The sequence below is a fragment of the Coenobita brevimanus genome, chromosome 104 (genome assembly GCF_032717465.1).
Source record: "Coenobita brevimanus isolate Jiangsu-jjx chromosome 104, ASM3271746v2, whole genome shotgun sequence".
In the NCBI taxonomy this organism is placed as follows: Eukaryota; Metazoa; Arthropoda; class Malacostraca; order Decapoda; family Coenobitidae; genus Coenobita; species Coenobita brevimanus.
This window is the reverse complement of record NC_137057.1, coordinates 6,549,763-6,568,811: the sequence shown is the minus strand read 5'-3', so window position 1 is coordinate 6,568,811 and position 19,049 is coordinate 6,549,763. Positions and strand designations below refer to the sequence as shown.

General features: G+C 43.6%; 1 protein-coding gene across 1 annotated transcript in view; it reads right to left on the bottom strand.

The window, feature by feature from the left end:
* LOC145415974 (putative glutamate receptor) overlaps positions 1-19,049 on the bottom strand; it is a 59,402-nt gene that overhangs the window by 32,924 nt on the left and 7,429 nt on the right. Inside the window, exon 2 of the mRNA XM_080285077.1 lies at positions 16,620-16,764. Coding sequence (XP_080141203.1) covers positions 16,620-16,764 — 145 coding nt within the window. The remainder of the gene's footprint in view (positions 1-16,619; positions 16,765-19,049) is intronic.

Here is a 19,049-nt window from a genome sequence, read left to right as displayed (position 1 = left end):
TGCTCAGGTGTGCGTCGGGTGGTATGTGCACACACCTGGCACCTGCGGATCGCAGCCTTTCTCTTGTTTGTGGCAGGCATTTGCACCAGTCTGTGCCGATCCATGTACGCCCTCTGCTCAAGTCTGTCGGGAAATGTTACTGGATGGCGCCTTGGGGTTGCTGTCACCCTACCATATCTTTCAAGCAGCTGCTGAACACAAGTCCTGGCGAACAACCTCAGGGAGAAGGACTTGGGTGGCTTGACCTTCATCTTGTACAGGATGAAGGCGTTCAGCATCGTCATGTCTGTGAGATACAGAAAAGCTTTCCTGTACCACCTAGTATTCTTCCTGAGGCATTCGATCTCTCCAATCATGTCGGACTTGTCCACCAGCCGCATGTTGATATTGTAGTCTAAGACAGCATCAGGTTTCCTTACAGGTTCGCCTGTCCTACGGTCGACCGTCCCACTGTCTGTCACTTCCCCCTTGTGTACGGTGGTGAGCATGTGCACGACCCTCTTGTCATGCCACCATATTGCCAGCATCTTCTCAGACTTGCATAGGTGCACGTCTCCTCGCTGCGTGGTTCCTTCCTCTGGGAATTTAGGGAAGTGGGCACGATTACTCTTGACAGTGCCGCAGGAGCCGATGCCGTGCTCTGAAAAGTATTTGGCAAGTTTCGGTGCTGTATAATAGTTGTCTGTATACAGCACATGATTCCCACCAAAATACCTTTCAAGGAGCACTTTCACTACACAGCCTGAGAAGCCAAGGGGGTGTGTTTTATCAAGATCGACAGTGCTGGCTGAATAAATGAGGAAGTCAAGGATGTACCCTGTCTTACAGTCGCACAGTACAAAGAACTTGATTCCAAAGCGATGGCATTTGCTTGGAATGTACTGCACAAACCTAAGACGTCCTCTGAACAAAACCAAGGATTTGTCAATGACAACCTTCTGAAAGGGGTGGAAGAATGTCATAAACTTATCCTTCATTCTGCTCAGAATCTCCCGGATCTTCCAGAGTGGGTCTGTTTGGGAAGGTACATCGTTGTCGGCAAAGTGCAGGTTTCCCATGATGTACCGGAAGCGATCTCTGGCCATGTACTTATTGAAGGTGGGTGAGGGTAGTAAGGGGTCTATGGACCAGTATTCTTCCAACTCATGCTTCTTTGAGTGTGGCATGAGAAGCATGAGGGCGAAGAACACATACAGCTCCTGCACTCCCAGCATGGACCACTGTTGCATCTTGGCTGCACCTGTACCACTTGCAGCACGTTGTGATTCATACCTGTTGGTCCCATCACGTATGTGCTGCATGACTTCGTCATCGAGGAAGGCCAAAAGGAAGTCCACACACTCAGCATCCTCGTCAAGAGCGAAGGCAGGCTGTATTCCTGAGGAACTCTCATCAAAATGGAGATGTTCAGGGACAAAATCGGATCCTTCCGTCCATGCGAAGGCGTCCAAGATTCCCTGTCATGGCGGTGTACAGTGGGTGAGGGTGGAGGGTGGCTGTGAGGCAGATTTATTAGGTTCAACGTCACTCGCACTGACCCTGGGTTGCCGTACAGCACTATCAGCCCTTACTCTACTGGCAACTCTACTTTTACGGGTCAGGGATTTACCTCTTCCCCTACGGCCTGCCTTCACTGTTGATGCTGGTGGTGACTCCGACGACGAAGACTCCGGAGAAAATTCAGCAGAAGAGGAAGAAATGAGTGAAGTGGGGCTTGGGGAACGGGGAGGTGAATCACCTCGGGACTCATGGCGGGCTGGGTCATGCGGGGCCATTGTTCCGGGGCTAACCTGCCGCCTTTTCATTCTCTTCCCAAATTCCTTCCCTTGCTGCACTAACGGCTCCTTTCTCTTGGAGCTAGGGATAACGTGGGACACTGAAGCACTCGTACTAGTAGTTTCTGGAACGATTTCCTCACCTGGCTCATCACACGAATCCCCCGAAGGGTTAAAGTCACTATCCATCATTACCATAGATAATTTGGCTAGTTCACGTTCCACTGCAAAGTCACTTAGTCCTTTCCTGCTTCCCCCACGAGTTTTTCTGGGTGTAGAGGTCAAGGGGCCCTTTGCAATGGGCGCAGAAGCAGCAGAAATGGTGGGGCGCGAGTGCGACATGCTTTGACCACAGAGGAGGACAAGGAACTAAATGGCGCAGCTTATCTGAGAAGGCAAGGGTTGACAGTGACAGTGGGGCTGACAGCTGCTAACTTCCATGCTAATAAATTATTGGTAGAAAATCTTGGCAATACATAAAGAAATAGGTAGTTCCAGGTGAATTTAAATGTCACTTAGGCTTCTCCCTTCCTTTCTGATATATATTTTTATTACAGAAATAGATTACAAGGCATAATTCAAAGTGGAAATTACCATGGGAATGTAGCGAATGAATGCATGTGAGGTGTTGTCAGGTGATAATTAGCCAATTCCTGGTGGATACCACTATCACTTACCTTTTTTTTTTTTTTGGTATATATTATTTTGTATAAGTATAGGGCATAGGGCTTATTTCAATGGATGAAATCTGTGGAAAAATCCTGGGGAGATTTGCTTAGCACAGTGCAGCCAGGGAGGTGAGAGGACAGGGTAATGGAGGGGAGGTAGGGAGAGGAGTCAGGAACGGGGGAAAATCGCTAAAATGTCAACAATGGATGGGAGTACAGATGAGATTTGGAGTGCTGACTAGTGTTGGACATTGGCAGTACTGATAGATGATACAGGCCACCACTTGAAAGCCCGGGATAATTCAAAATAACACAGAATCACAAAAGTGACGCCCTGTGGTATGGTCCATTGCGCCCGAGCGTCACGAAAGTGACGCCCCGCGGTCAAGGGGTTAAAGGAAGTCTGATGGAAAACTCATGAGAGTGTGGTAGGTGCCATTGCCATGTGTCCAGGGACTTGGACGTTAGGAATTCCTGCGGTCAGACTATCTATCTATCTATTGCCAGACGCCTCAATCCTGTTTGGGGTGGCCACAAACAAATCGCCTCCAAGTCGCCCTGTCACCCGCCATTTCACTGCCCTGCTCCCAACTCACACCCCCCTCTCTCATATACCTCTCCACCCCATCCCTCCATCTCATCCTCGGCCTCCCCCTCCCTCTTCCCCCATCCACCTCACTCACATACACTCTCTTCGTCAGTCTTTCACCCTCCATCCTCTCCACATGGCCAAACCTCCCGAGTGTGTACCTCATAACGCTTCATATCACATCCACATCAACACCACAACGCTCCTTTATATCCTCATTCATCAGCCTGTATCTCCATGTGACTCCACAGGCTCCTCCTAAATTACTCATTTCCACTGTTCTCACTCTTGACTTGTGTCCTTCCAAAAACGTCCAAGCTTCGCTTTCGTATGTTAGAGTTGGTATCACAGTACTGTCATGTAGTAACATTTTCACTTCCATGCTCACTTCCCTGTTTCTTATCACTGCTTTCAAAGAACCAGCAACCTTTCTTCCCTGCTGTACCCTTTCAAGCACTTCACCCTCCAAACCTCCATCCTTACTCATCACACTACCCAAGTATTTAAAAGTACTCACATTTTCCAATTCCTCATCATCCAACCTCACTGTACATTCACTGACTTCACCTCTCTCAAAGACCATCACTTTACTCTTCCCTACATTCACCCTTAGATTCCGTTTCTTACACACTCTCCCAAACTCATCCGCTAAGCCTTGCAGCTCCCCTTCGTCTTCACTCAACAACACAGTATCATCTGCAAACAACAGTACATGGAGTTTCCAAACACTATCCTCTCTCACCAAGGCCATTCCAACATCCACTACCCTACCTTGTACCTCTTTTATTACCCCATCCATGTACAGATTGAACAACCATGGAGACATGACACACCCCTGTTTCAACCCAACTTTCAAAGCGAAAAATTCACTTAGTTCATCATCCACATGCACCGCAGCCTTCGCACCATCGTACATACTCTTCACAGCATTCAACAACTTCCCATCTACTCCATATATTCTTAACACTTTCCACAATCCTTGTCTATCCACCCTGTCATATGCTTTCTCCAAATCCATGAAAGCCGCATACAACTTCTTTCCCTTCTCTAGAAACTTTTCCACTAAAGATCTAAGAATGAATATCTGATCTACACAACCTCTTCCCTTCCTAAAGCCTCCCTGTTCTTCTCCAACTAATTTCTCTGTTCTTTCTCTAACTCTGTCAATAAGTATCCTACCATACACTTTCCCTATTATACTAAGAAGACAAATGCCCCTATGATTACCACACACTTCTTTTTCCCCTTTTCCTTTGTACAAGGGAATAATTATACCTGACTTCCAATCCTCTGGGACTCTACCTTCCTCCCAGGCCAATCTGCACATCTTCCACATCCATTCTACTACTATCTCTCCCCCATGCTTCAGCATTTAACCACACACTCCATCAATTCTTGGGGCTTTCCCCGATTTAACTTTCTTCATTGCTTCCACAACTTCTATCCTACTGATTTCTTCTTGTCTTCTCACCTCCCTCCTTCTCCCAGCCATTCCCCAGCCACTTATACTCGCATTACTTCCATCCTCTACGTTCAACAAATCCTTAAAGTGTTCTCTCCATCTGCTCACTTTTTCTCCCTTCTCCACTAGTAATCTACCATTTTTATCTTTCACTCCCCTGCTAACGTCACTTCCACCCTGTCTTACTCTTTTCACCTCTTTCCAGAACATTGTCTTACAGTCCTTCCACTTTACACTCAAATTCCTTCCAAATTCCTCATCCACTCTCTTCTTACTCTCTCTTGCTAATCTTTTCACCTCTCTCTTTCTTTCTACATACAACTCTCTCTTCCGCCTCTCAACTTCTTCCACGCCCCTATTTGTCATCCATTCATTGTATGCTTTCTTCTTTTGTGCCACAGCCTGTTTCACCTCTTCAGTCCACCACGCTGTTCCTTGCACCCCCCTCCGTCTTCTCTTCCTTCCACACACCACATCACATGCTGCACATATTTCTTCTGTAAATATCCTACACACACCTTCCACGTCTCCCATCTGCTCCAATTCATATTTGCCCAATCGTTCCTCCACTTCTCTCTTATACTCTGCCATTTTCTCATCCTCTTGTAACCTTTCCACTCTCCTTGCAACTACTCCTTCCTCTCGTCTTTCCCTTTTTCTATTCCTCCATCGTACTTGAATTCTAATTCTGGCCACCACCAAGTAGTGGTCAGAAAGTCCACTCCCCCAACCTCTATAAACTCTTGCATCCATTACACATCTTCGCATCCTTTCATCCACACACACATAATCAATCATTGCCTTCCTTTCATTCAGTTCACCACCCACCCTTCTCATCACTCGCCATGTATACCTGTGGATCATTTTATGCCTGAAGAGGGTATTGGCTATCACCAACCCCCTCCCAGCACAAATGTCCACTAACGCACTCCCATTCTCATCTATCTCAGCAGGCACACCCCACTCACCAACTATTCCATCCACTTTCACATTCCCATTTACCATTCATATCACCAATCAAAAACACTCTCTCATTCCTTCCAAACTTATCCATGCACACTTCTACTACATTTGTCCAGAACTCTTCTCTCACTTTTCTAGCACGATCTTGCGTTGGCGCACACACACACACAATCGCCCACATTTGTATTCCAACTTTCAACTTTGCCCACACAATCCTTGACCCAACTGATCCATACTGTCTTATGCTCCTCTCCCATCTTTTACTCACAACTATACATACTCCTTCCTTTGCCCTCTCATTCTCACCTACTCCTGCACATATACCCCATCCATACTCCCATTCTCTCACATTTTCTCCTCTCCATTTTGTTTCAGTTATTCCACATACATCCACTTTCGCACCCTCAAGCACCTGGACAATCTCTCTCTCTTTCACCTCATCATTCGCTCCCCTTACATTCCAGGTTCCAATAACCATAACCTTTGTCCGGTCCTTGGTCGTCATCGCTTGGTCAGTCCCTGTCCGAGGCTTATTGTTTGTTTTTTTAGTTAGTTGTTTTCCGGGGAGGGGCACTAACCCTCCGCCAACCCTTTTAGTCGCCTTTTACGACAAGCAGGGATACTGGGGGAGTATTCTTGAAAAAAAAAAAAAAAAAAAACTACTCCCAGGGGGGGTAGGGTTTTTTTTTTCAAAGGATGTTAATTTGTAGAGACATTAGCAGTTGTAGTTGTGGTAGTAGTAGTAGTGGTAGTAGCAGTAGTAGTAGTAGTAGCAGTGGTAGTAGTAGTAGTAATAGTAGTAGTAGTGGTTGTTGTATATTTTATGTACCTTGCTATTAGGTTAGGTACTTGAAAAGTTAGGTCATACTCTTAAAAATAACTTAGTTATGTTCAGTTTTTGGTAGATTATTAATTATAGGAAAGAGAATTATCCCATTAAACATTATTTAACTTTTGATATTTCCTCTACTGCAGCAATCTGCTAAAATGTGATAGAGTTTCAATTTTTATTAAACCTCATTAATGTTAAATAACCCCTTTCAGCAATTTAAAGTTCCCTGTACTATCTCTGAATTTTAGGGACAATCCTTTTATCTGTAGTAGTAGTAGTAGTGGTAGTAGTAGTAGTAGTAGCAATAGTAGTTGTGGCTGTTCTATGTTTTGTGTACTTTGCTATTTGGTTAGCTACTTGAAGAGATAGGTCATACTCATAGGAATAACTAAATTATGTTCAGTTTCGGGTAGATTATAATTAATGATAAGAAAGAGAACTATCCCTTTACATATTATTTAAGTATTGATATTTCCTCTCCTGCAGCTATCTTTTAAAATGTGATACTTTCAATTTTGGTTAAACCTCATTAATATTAAGTGATCCCTTTCAGCAATTTAAGGTTTCCTCTACTATCTCTGAATTTAAAGGGACAGCCCTTTTAATCTGTGAAAAGACTGAGTTTCATTCACCTTTTCTTTGGATTTAGGATATATCTTTTTTTGGTACCAGTTTTTTATAACGTACACGATACTTACATAAAAAATAACAATAACCAATTCTCAAAATTAATTGGGCTCAGGGGATATGACAAAGGAAAATGCTAGGCCAATTAATGGTATAAACTCAACCTTTTAACAGAGTAAAATGACTATTAATTCAGAGGAAGTAGATGGAACTTTAAATTGCTGAAAAGGATTATTTAACATTAATGAGGTATAACCAAAATTGAAACTATCACATTTTAAAGGATAGCTGCAGTAGAGGAAATATCAAAAGTTAAATAATATATAAAGAGATGATTTCATTTCCTATCATTAATATTAATCTAGCCAAAATTGAACATTGTTATTCGAGAATGACCTAACTTCTCAAGTAGCTGACCTAATAGCAACGAGCACAATGTACAACCACCACCACCACCGTCACTAGTACGAGTACTACTACTACCACTACTAGTACTATTACTACTACAGATTAAAAGGACCGTCCCTTTATATTCAGAGGTAGTAGAGAGAACTTTAAATTACTGAAAGAGATTATTTAACATTAATGAGGTATGACCAAAATTGAAACTATCACATTTTAAAGGATAGCTGCAGTAGATGAATTATCAAACGTTAAATAATATTTAAAAAAATAATTCTATCTATCTATTGCCAGACGCCTCAATCCCATTTGGGGTGGCCACAAACAAATCGCCTCCAAGTCGCCCTGTCCCTCGCCATCTCACTGCCCTGCTCCCAACTCACACCCCCCTCTCTCATATACCTCTCCACCCCATCCCTCCATCTCATCCTCGGCCTCCCACTCCCTCTTCCCCCCTCCACCTCACTCACATACACTCTCTTCGTCAGTCTTTCACCCTCCATCCTCTCCACATGGCCAAACCACCTCAGTGTGTTCCTCATAAGGCTTCCTATCACATCCACATCCACACCACAACGTTCCTTTATGTCCTCATTCGTCACCCTGTCACTTCATGTGACTCCACAGGCTCCTCTTAAATAACTCATTTCCACTGCTCTCACTCTTGACTTGTGTCCTTCCAACAACGTCCAAGCTTCACTTCCGTACGTTAGAGTTGGTATCACAATACTGTCATGTAGTAACTTTTTCACTTCCATGCTCACTTCCCTTTTTCTTATCACTGCTTTCAAAGAACCAGCAGCCTTTCTTCCCTGCTGTACCCTTTCAAGCACTTCACCCTCCAAACCTACATCCTTACTCATCACACTACCCAAGTACTTAAACGTACTCACATTTTCCAATTCCTCACCATCCAACCTCGCTGTACATTCACTGACTTCACCTCTCTCAAAGACCATCACTTTACTCTTCCCTACATGCACCTTTAGATTCCGTTTCTTACACACTCTCCCAAACTCATCCACTAAGCCTTGCAGCTCCCCTTCGTCTTCACTCAACAACACAATATCATCTGCAAACAACAGTACAGGGAGTTTCCAAACACTATCCTCTCTCACCAGGGCCACTCCAACATCCACTACCCTACCTTGTACCTCTTTTATTACCCCATCCATGTACAGATTGTACAACCATAGAGACATGACACATCCCTGCTTCAACCCAACTTTCAAAGAGAAAAATTCACTTAGTTCACCATCCACACGCACTGCAGCCTTCGCACCATCGTACATACTCTTCACAGCATTCAACAACTTCCCATCTACTCCAAATATTCTTAACACTTTCCACAATCCTTGTCTATCCACCCTGTCATATGCTTTCTCCAGGGTGGATAGACAAGGATTGTGGAAAGTGTTAAGAATATATCTCTGTCATTAATAATAATCTAGCCAAAACTGATTATTAGTTATTCTTCGGAGCATGACCCCCCTAGGGGTAGGGGGGTTTCAAGAATACTCCCCCAGTATCCGTGCTTGTCGTACGAGGCGACTAAAAGGGTTGGTGGTGGGTTAGTGCCCCACCCCGTAAAAAGAACTAACTAAACAAGGGAATAAAGCGCCTCGGACCAGGCCGGACCATACGTTGATGACTAAGGAACGGATAAAGGACATTCTGAGGGTGGGAACGTGGAATGTGATAGGAGTGAATGATGAAATGAAAGAGAGAGAGATTGTTCAGGTGCTTGAAGATGCAAAAGTGGATATATGTGGATTGACTGAAACTAAATGGTATGTGAAAGGGTGAGAGAATGGGAATATGGTTTAGGTATATGTGCTTTGTGGACTGATTTAAGATTGTATGGACTTGATGGTAGGTTACTAAAAGGGGTGCAAAGTTTTTATGTAAATAGTAGAGTGTGTGTAAGACTGGGAAATGCTGTGAGTGATTGGTTTCCCGTGAGAGTGGGGCTGCGACAGGGATGTGTGATGTCACTTTGGTTGTTTAATATTTACATGGATGGTGTTGTAAGGGAGGTGAATGTAAGAGTTTTAGGTGGAGGTCTGAGTCTGGTGAATGTTGATGGTGGAGAGTGGAATCTGAAGCAGCTGCTGTTTGCAGATGATACTGCACTGGTGACTGATTCAGAGGAGAGATTGAGACAGTTGGTAGAGGAGTTTGGAAGGCTGTGTGAAAGGAGGAAATTGAAAGTAAATGAGAATAAGAGTAAAGTGATGAAGTGTACGAGGTTGATAGATGGTAGGGGATGAATATATAGTTTTGAATGGTGAGTTGCTTGAGGAGGTAGATTGTTTTAAATATTTAGGGTCACATGTTGCTGTGGATGGAAGAATAGATGCAGAAGTGAAGTTTAGAATAAATGAAGTAGGAAAGGTGCTGGGAGGAATTAAAAAAGTGTTTAAATGTCGTTCGCTTAGAATGGATGTAAAGAGAAGGCTGTATGAGGGTGTTGTGGTACCGACTGCATTATATGGGGCTGAAACATGGAATATGGGTGTAGCAGAGAGGAAAAGTTTGAATGTAATGGAGATGAGGTGTCTGAGGAGTATGTGTGGAGTGACGTGTATGGATCGGGTGCGAAATGATGAAGTGCGAAGGAGAACTGGAGTTGTTCGGGAGATGGCTGGTAGAGTTGAGCAGAGGGTGTTGCGATGGTTTGGGCATATGGAGAGAATGGATAATGAGCGATTGGTGAAAAAGATAACTAGATCTGATGTGAGAGGTGTAAGGCTGAGAGGAAGACCACGAATAGGATGGATGGACAGTGTGAAGAGAGCGCTGGATGCGAGAGGGATGTCTGTTGAGCAAGGAAGAGTGGCTGTGTGTGACAGAAATAAATGGAGAGAAATTGTGAATGAATAAGTGATGACGCAGCCCTGAGGGGATATTCTCCCGCATTTGGTCTGATCAGCTAGTCAGGTCAGGTGCAGGTAAGGGGATGGGTCTGTTATGATGTGGCAGGGGTAAAACAGTTCTGCTTTAGGGCCCTGATGCGATGTCACTGATTGCATTGCGCAGTTGACCCTTGTGTGGTGTGCTGCGGTGAGGATCTGTCCGTTCTCCCCTTTTGGGCTAAGATGCGAATGATTGTGTTCGAATGGATGAGTAAACGGGGAGTGTGTCATCCCATCTCGGCTACCTCCCTTTCCTTGGGGGAAGGAGCCTAGGTATATCGATAGGTAAATATGTGCGGGAGTTAATGAGAATGAGATGGTAAGAGACGGAGTACGTCTGATGATAAGCAAGAAGTGGAAGGAGAATATGAGAGAGTATGGAACAGTGGGTGCAAGGATTGTATGGGTGAGGATGAAAGTAGGTATACAAGCGTGGGTGATTGTATGCGTGTATGCTCTGACAGAGGACCGAGCGGCAAGAGTGAAAGATGAGTTTTGGGCGAGAGTAGAAGCATGTATGGACAAACTTGAGAGGAGCGAGAGAGTGCTTTTGATTGGAGACATGAATGGCAAAGTTGGGAATGTACGAGTGGATGGAGTGGTTGGTCAGTGGGGTGTGCCAGCTGTAGTAGCTGGGAATGGTAGTGCTTTGGTGGACATCTGTGCTGGTAAGGGGTTGGCAATAGACAACACCTACTTTCGGCATAAGATGATCCACCGGCATACATGGAGAGTAATGAGAAGGATGGATGGTGAACTTGTTGAACGAAAGGCAATGATAGACTACGTGTGTGTGGATGAGCGAATGAGAAGACAAGTGTTGGATGCAAGAGTGTGGAGAGGGAGGGGGAATGGAGTCTCGGACCATCACTTAGTCATGGCAAAGAAAATGGCTGGGGAGACGAAGGGGAAGACAGGAGGAAACAGATCCTGTGAGATGAGTGGAGAATTTCCAAGATAGTGAGAAAATGGCAGAGTGTAAGAGCATAGTGGAAGAAAGATTGGGAAGGTATGAGCTAGAGCAGATGGAATGGGTGGAAGACGTATGTAAGATATTCACGGAAGAGATAGGCGCAGCATGTGAGGTGGTTTGTAGAGTGAGGAGGAGAGGCAAGGGTGTGCAAGGGACAGCATGGTGGAATGATGAGGTGAACGAGCTGTGGAACAAAAGAAGAAGGCATATAGTGAATAGTTAGCGAGTAGAGGTAGGGGAGAAGATGAGAGAGAGAAGAGAGAGGCATATGTGAGCAGGAGAAGGGAGGTGAAGAGACTGGTGAAGGAGAGTAAGAAGAAAGTGGATGAAGAGTTTGGGAGGAATCTGAGTGTGAAAATGGAGGGAGAGTAAGAAATTGTTTTGGAAGGAGGTAAAGAAAGTAAGGCAGTGTGAAAGGGGAAATAGTAGGGGAGTGAAAGATAGGAATAATAGATTGTTGGTGGAGAAGAGAGAGAAATTAAGGAGACAGAAGGAGCACTTTGAGGATTTACTGAATGTAGAGAGTGACAGCAGTGCGAGTATAAGTGGTTGGGGAATGGCTGGGAGAAGAGATGAGAGGAGGAAGGAAGACATCAGTAGGGCGAAAGTAGTGGAAGTAATGAAGATCAAGTTGAGAAAGGCCCCAGGAACTGATGGAGTGTGTGGTGAAATGCTGAGGTATGGGGGTGAGATTGTTGTGGAGTGGAAATGGAAGTTGTGTAGATTGGCTTGGGAAGAGGGAAGGGTTCTAGAGGACTGGAAATCAGGTATAATTGTTCCTTTATACAAAGGAAAAGGGGAGAGAAAAGTATGTGGTAACCATAGGGGTATCAGCCTTCTTAGTGCGACTGGTAAAATATATGGTAGAATACTCATTGACAGGGTTAGGTGTGTGACAGAGGAGCTAGTTGGAGAAAAACAAGGGGGATTTAGGAAGGGAAAAGGATGTGTAGATTAGATATTTGTTCTAAGATGTTTAGTGTAGAAGTATCTAGAGAAGGGAAAGAAAGTGTATGCTGCCTTCATGGACTTGGAGAAAGCTTATGATAGAATAGATAGGCAAGGTATGTGGAAGGTATTAAGTATATATGGAGTGGAGGGGAAATTGTTGAGTGCTGTGAAGAGTTTGTACGAAGGAGCTAGGGCTATGGTGCGAGTGGATGGTGAGCTGAGTGAGTTCTTTGATCTCAATGTGAGACTGAAACAGGGTTGTGTGATGTCTCCATGGCTGTTTAATATATACATGGATGGGGTTGTAAAGGAGGTGCAATGTAGGGCAGTGGATGTGGGGGTGGCTCTAATGAATGAAGGTAAGATTTGGAAGATTCCGATATTGCTGTTTGCTGATGATACGGTATTTTTGAGTGAAGATGAATGGGAGTTGCAAGGTTTGGTGAATGAATTTGGGACAGTGTGTAGTAGGAGGAAGCTGAAAGTTTATGTAAACAAAAGCAAAGTTATGGTGTTTGAGAGGAATGAAGTCACAGAATGTACAATGAGGTTGGATGGTGAGGATATGGAGAATGTGAGTGCATTCAAATACTTGGGTGGTGTGATGAGTAAGGATGGAACTTTGGGGGATGAAGTGCGTGAAATGGTACAGCAAGGAAGGAAGGTTGTTGGTTCACTGAAAGCAGTGATGAGAAACAGGGAGGTGAGAATGGAAGTTAAGAAGTCACTGCATGTTAGTATTGTGATCCCTACCCTGATGTATGGAAGCGAGGCGTGGACCTTGCAAGAGGGGAACAAGTCAAGAGTGAGAGCAGTGGAGATGAGTTACTTGAGAGGAGCATGTGGAGTGACATGGAGGGACAGGTTGACGAATGAAGAAGTGAAGGAAGGTTGTGGGGTGGATGTGGATGTGGTTGAGAAGATTAGGAGAAATACACTGAGGTCGTTTGGACATGTGGAGAGAATGGAGAATGAAAGACTGACTAAAAGGGTGTATGTAGGTGAGGTGGAGGGACGGAGAGGGAGGAGTAGACCGAGGATGAGGTGGAGGGATGGAGTTGAGAGGTATATGAGGGAGGGGGGAGTGAGTTGGGGAGAGGGTAGTCAAGTGGTGGGTGACAGAGCGACTTGGAGGCGTTTTGTCTGCGGCCACCCTTTGCGGGATTAGGGTCGGGCTATAGATAGATAGATGACCTAACTTTTCAAGTAGCTAACCTAATACCAAGGTACACAAAATATACAACCACTACTACTACTACTACTACTACTACTAGTACTACTACTACTAGTAGTACTACTATTACTTTTTTTTTTTTAAATCACCTCCATCTGTTTGGGAAATTATATTGTGAAGATCAAAACCAACCTTCCCAATACAGTTCACCATTTGGAGTTGTAATGCGAAGGTTAACACTAACCCTCATATTACAATCTGTTGGCCCCAAGCACACCAACGGCTGTGGTTACCAACCATATACTATTACTATCATTACTCCACTTTGTATTCATTTATATTACAGTGTAAATAAAGACATTAAACTATTGGAATCGCTGGTCTATGTGACTCTCGACCATAGTAGCTTCGTAATCCATACCTGCCAGAGAGAAAGGCCTGAGGGCTGATGATCTTGTGTCCCTGAGACATAGGAATGCAGACCTCACGAGGGAGAATGACAATCGACATCTCATCCAAGCTATAACTGAACTCTGCAGTTGACGTTTCCTCTCAGAAAGAATCTCTGCCAGTCTCGAGTAGAATCTCACCGCCTGACCCATCCCACCTGATGTGAACACAAGGGGAGTGAATCGGCCGTGGTCCACAGTTTGGATCCTTTCTTGGTAGTTTCTGTTTTTTTCTTGTTCATTCCTTTTGTGTGCAGCTTCGAGAGACAGTTCACGATGACATGCTGCCATGGGATTGCATAGCCTGATGTTGAAGAACGCCCTCTGCCCACGTGTCCAGAAACCTCCAGTGCTGACATCCACTCTTGCATCAATTGATGAGTTTGCTGTTCTGTGGGTGCAATGCTCGCCGTCCAGGGGTAGCAGAGCTGGCTCAATCGTGATATCATGGCATATTTCCTGCAGCATTTTGTCAGCGTACTTCATCGTGTCGGATGCAAACAAAGCCTCCCTTCTTGCATACCATTGCATGGTTTGCATCAAAGGCAGTGCCACAGGCACAGTGTTAAGGTAGGTTCTTTATTGGCCACCCATATCTCAAGGCTATGCCGTCAATAAATTCTTGTTTGTTGAAGTGGAAGCCTTTTGCCTTGAGAGGCAGGGTTATCAGCCAGTTCGATGCCCCAACCTCCTGTGCAATTTCATCTCTTCTGCGTTGGTCTGGTTTTAGATGTTCGATTATGTGCTGAGCTGGTCCTTTTGTCTTGCTTCTCGCTCCTTGCTTATCTGTGTCTTAATGTCTTTCTGCCTTTGGTGGTCTATTTCACTCGTCTCAACCTGGGCGCAAATCTTCTGCGACAAGGATTCAGTGAGCCTAAGTGAATTTCTGTGTTCATAGCTTGCCACGGCTGCTGGATTTATAATGCCAAGGCCTCCTATCCAGGATGGTAGTGCTAGAAGGTCCCCTCTTCTGGTTTGGGGATGTGGCCATTGGTTAGAGATGGAAGGAATGAATCTCTGATAGCATCCTCCAGTGGTTGTAGCAGCAACTCGATGTCTGGTATGGTCCTCATCACGAAGGTCCACTTGTGCTTTGCACCATCGGTAAATGCGCTGTATGCTGCGTGGGGTTCTGTTTTTGCATGGCTGGATAATACATGAATTTCTTCTACCCATGTCTTTACCTTATCACTCACATACTTGTCCTTGAATTCCTTAGTTCCAATCACAGCACCTAGATGCCTCTGACCTTCCTTGGTCACTATCACGTTTGTGCCTCTAAAGGCTTCCTGTGCATCTTGATAGTAAGCTGGTTTCACGATCAAGATGGACTTACTGCATTAGAGCAGTAACCTACTGTATTTCAGGGCCATGAGATGTTACAAGGTCCCACCAATTCCTCACATCCTCCACCTTGCCAGCACCCGTGAGATTACCTTGCCCGCACCCGCAAGATCATCTATTACTATTACTACTACAACAACAACAACTACTACTACTGCTACTACTAATGTCTCTACAAATTAACATCCTTTGTGTGACTGCAGGAATTCTTAAAGCCCAAGTGCCTGGTTTTGCATGTTGAGCCCACTGATAAATAACTAGATGGACTAACTCACATTTAAGGATCTTGAAGTTACTTCCAACTTCCTATAAGCTGGCTGTATGGTTATGGCAGTGTTTTTTCACTACATGTAGTGTCGATGCTCAGATATTGGGACAATTTTATGTAATAAAATACACTGGAGGAACTTCAGATTGCACAATGAGAGTTAAACATGTTTTTGTTACCCCCTGATTATGACATACCTATGTATTCATTGAATAACTTCATTTACTTTGGCTTCTGGACTGAAACGGATATACAAAATATCATGGTTTATTGTTATTGTTGATTTAATTATTGTTGTGGCCTCAGGCTTTCAAGACGTCGAGCTAGTGAATTGCAGGCTTAATCTGCCATCCTCCTACAGTCGTAATCCTTCTTTCTGACAGTGCAATGGTGTGAACAAGCCTTCGCTTTTTAACAATAATTTCCTATAGCAGTTATAACAAGTCTGACATTTTTGTATCGTTAGTGACTACAATGTAATGTTGAATGGAGCTTGATCTCATCTTACAATGACATGCATTTCATATAAAAAAGAACGTGAAAACTGTGGGCTTCCTTCTTGTTCACCCTATACATGTTAAACCATACACTACAGGAGACTCAGTATTGTAAATGCACCAAATGCACGAAAGATACTTAAAAATTTCTTAGAACAAAATATTATCTTTGTCCAGTTAATAGAGAATGTGATGAAGTATATGCATGACAGTTCTTAGGTTTAGATGTGCCATAGATTAGCACCTACAGAGTTTTTAATTCTGGTATGTTGGGATTTGGGGGTTAGTGCAGGGATGGAAAGGGGTGAGAGAAAAAGGATTGATGAAGTGGTAGAAGGGTGGGAGGTGGGTTGGGAGTAGGGAAGAGGGTAGGTGGGTAATGAGGTGTGGGAGAGTTGGTGGGGAAGTGGAAGGGTAAGAGGGAGCTTTTGGGTAGAGGAGGTTGGTGGGGGGGGATTGGTAGAGGAAGGGACGTGGTGAAGGTTTTGGAGAATAAAAGCTGGACTGGCCTGAGACGTCAGTTGCAGTCTACCTCGGTGTGGCTCAAAATGTCGTCGCAGTTTATTGGTATTATGACCCCAGGTCACTGCTGACAGCGGCTACAGACGACTGAAGTGTCTTTGGAGAAAAAATGAAAGACCAAGAAGGTACCGCAGAGAGAGAGAGAGAGAGAGAGAGAGAGAGAGAGAGAGAGAGAGAGAGAGAGAATATCAGTTCAGTCGCTACTCACTGTGATTATAGACAACCGAGCTGTCCTTGAATATAAGGAGATGAAAAAAGAGGGTAGTAATGACGCAAGTGGCGGCCAGAGCAATCCAGGTGATGGTGGTAAAGGGGTAGAACACAGCATGCCAGCGAGGTGGTGGTGAAGGCACCTGAAAGGACATAATACACTTTACTGAAAATATTAATAACAATTATCAATATTGGTGTTAAAGACGAACATTTAGATGTAAGACTAATATAGCATGGAAGCGAACAGCCAAGAGTTAGAGATATGAAGATGGGATTTTTGGAAACATGCATGGGGTGCTGGAAGTGGAAAGGATGAGATAAAGTGTGGTTAGTGAAAGGAAATCAGTGAAGAGAGCGTGCTTAGACAGTATGTTTTTTGGGGGAGTGAATGGATGTAAATAAGGTGGTGAAAAGAATGTATGTGACTGAGCTGAAGGTGGTAGGAGGCGTGGTATGGCAAGGAAATGTTGTATGGACAGGGTGAGTGAGTGTATGAGATAGTGAGGTATGGAAGCTGACGAGGCTAGGGAAATGGCAAGGTAATTTTGTACGGAGGAGTGCATGAGGTTGGTTTGGCATCCCTTTTTGACTTGACAGTACTCGGACTGCTAATTATGAAGTACGTGTGAACAGGAGTACCTTTGAGAGGGAGTCAGGGTTCCGGGAGCTAGAACGGTGTATGACTGGGTGTATAATCCATTTTACTGGGTATGCTGTTCGCAAGTTCTACAACCGCATTCTCTCCTTTCATTGAACATTTAAAAGATTATCATACTAACTTGCCAGAAGTACTTTGGGTATGATTAAAAGTTTGTACATGCCACAGCGCAGGGGTTGTCACTTTACTTTGAGGCTCTTGGTCGGGGGCGGAGATATCTTGGGTACAAATATGTGATAAGGTGAGACAACTTTTACCTGGTCCTAGTACAGAGGAAAGTTGCATGGCTCTCATCAGCGATTTCCAGGTTCACTTCCCGGTACAGTAATGGCAATATATTACTTGATTTTTCCTGTGCTAATACAGGTTTCTTTCTTCATTTTACGTACACTGTATAAATATTTGTATTAGCGATAATCCTAGTTAAACGTCGTTTTATAGTATTGGTAATGTGTATTTGACAGGTAACTTTCATAAAAAGATCATGAACTAGAACAAAAAAATATTCTAAATTAATTGTCAAAATATCGGGATAAAAAAAATATAGAAACAAGAGATGAAAACATCACAGAAACAAGAGAGCAGTTGAGATGGTAGGAGATTCGGAGTTCTATACCCATTATTACATTCCACACTGTACTCACAAAACACTTGTAGCGGATGTAATGTAGCACTGGCTATAGAATTTTGAATCTCCTCCCATTCCTGATGCTCTTTTATTTCTGTCCTTTTTCATCTCGTTCCTACACCTTTTCCATCTCCCATATCTCAACAGTTATTCTGTAATACATTTTTTGCTTAAAAAGAATGTTCTTAATTTGTAACTCTCATAGTGCAATGCATATGTAAGTTTTTTTTTTTTTTTTTTTCGCGTTAGATGTCCATGTACATCTTTAAATTTTTGGGTTAAGGTTGATGAAGAAATAAGAAAGAACAAATCACTATTTTGGTGACACGATTTTGCGACTCCTACGAAGGTTAGTGTGGCTTAGCGAGTAACTTTGCACTTAAACAGTGAAGATCTTTTTGTCCGTTTGCTTAAACTTGGGCTCTGGGAGCCCATCATCATCATCATCATCATCATCACCATTATCATCATCATAACATCATTATAACCTTGTTCCATATAATCATTTCACTACAGTGTATTTGTATATTTTATTACTGCTACTTCTGAATGACTTTGTCCACTTCTGTATGATATTTAACAATGAAAGATATAGAAAGTTTACATGTAACCCCTAAAGCACAAAATGGCATCCAAAGTTGATTGACATTTTTCTGGATATAGATTGAAGTTTAAAATACATGCTCTGATTGAAAGATGACTTACATTGAGCATTTTGCGATATAATTCAGTAGTCACTTCTATCAACAAATCCACGACAACTCTCACTGTCGTACTATATGGTCAGACGAGTTCATTCATCTTAGGATTGGCCCCTTGTCACCTTACGGGTAAACAAGTCTTCCCAAACCCCGATGATAACAGAAATCTCGAAAAATCTGTTACTTTCGTCGTCAGACGATTTAATTGAGCTTAAATAATAGAGGTCCCCACGAGGAAGGAATCACACCAGCCGCGAGCTGATACATATTGTTAAGAAGCGTATTTGCCAGTTAGGTAGCCGAGATGTTTCTTGACGTTTCTCGTACCGTAGGTTTCGGTACTGTACATATGTCAGATTTGCAAGTTTGCCTGCTGTTTGTGAGCGTAGTTGTTTCGTAAGTTATGCATTAAGTATTATGCTCTTTTCTCAATAAGGC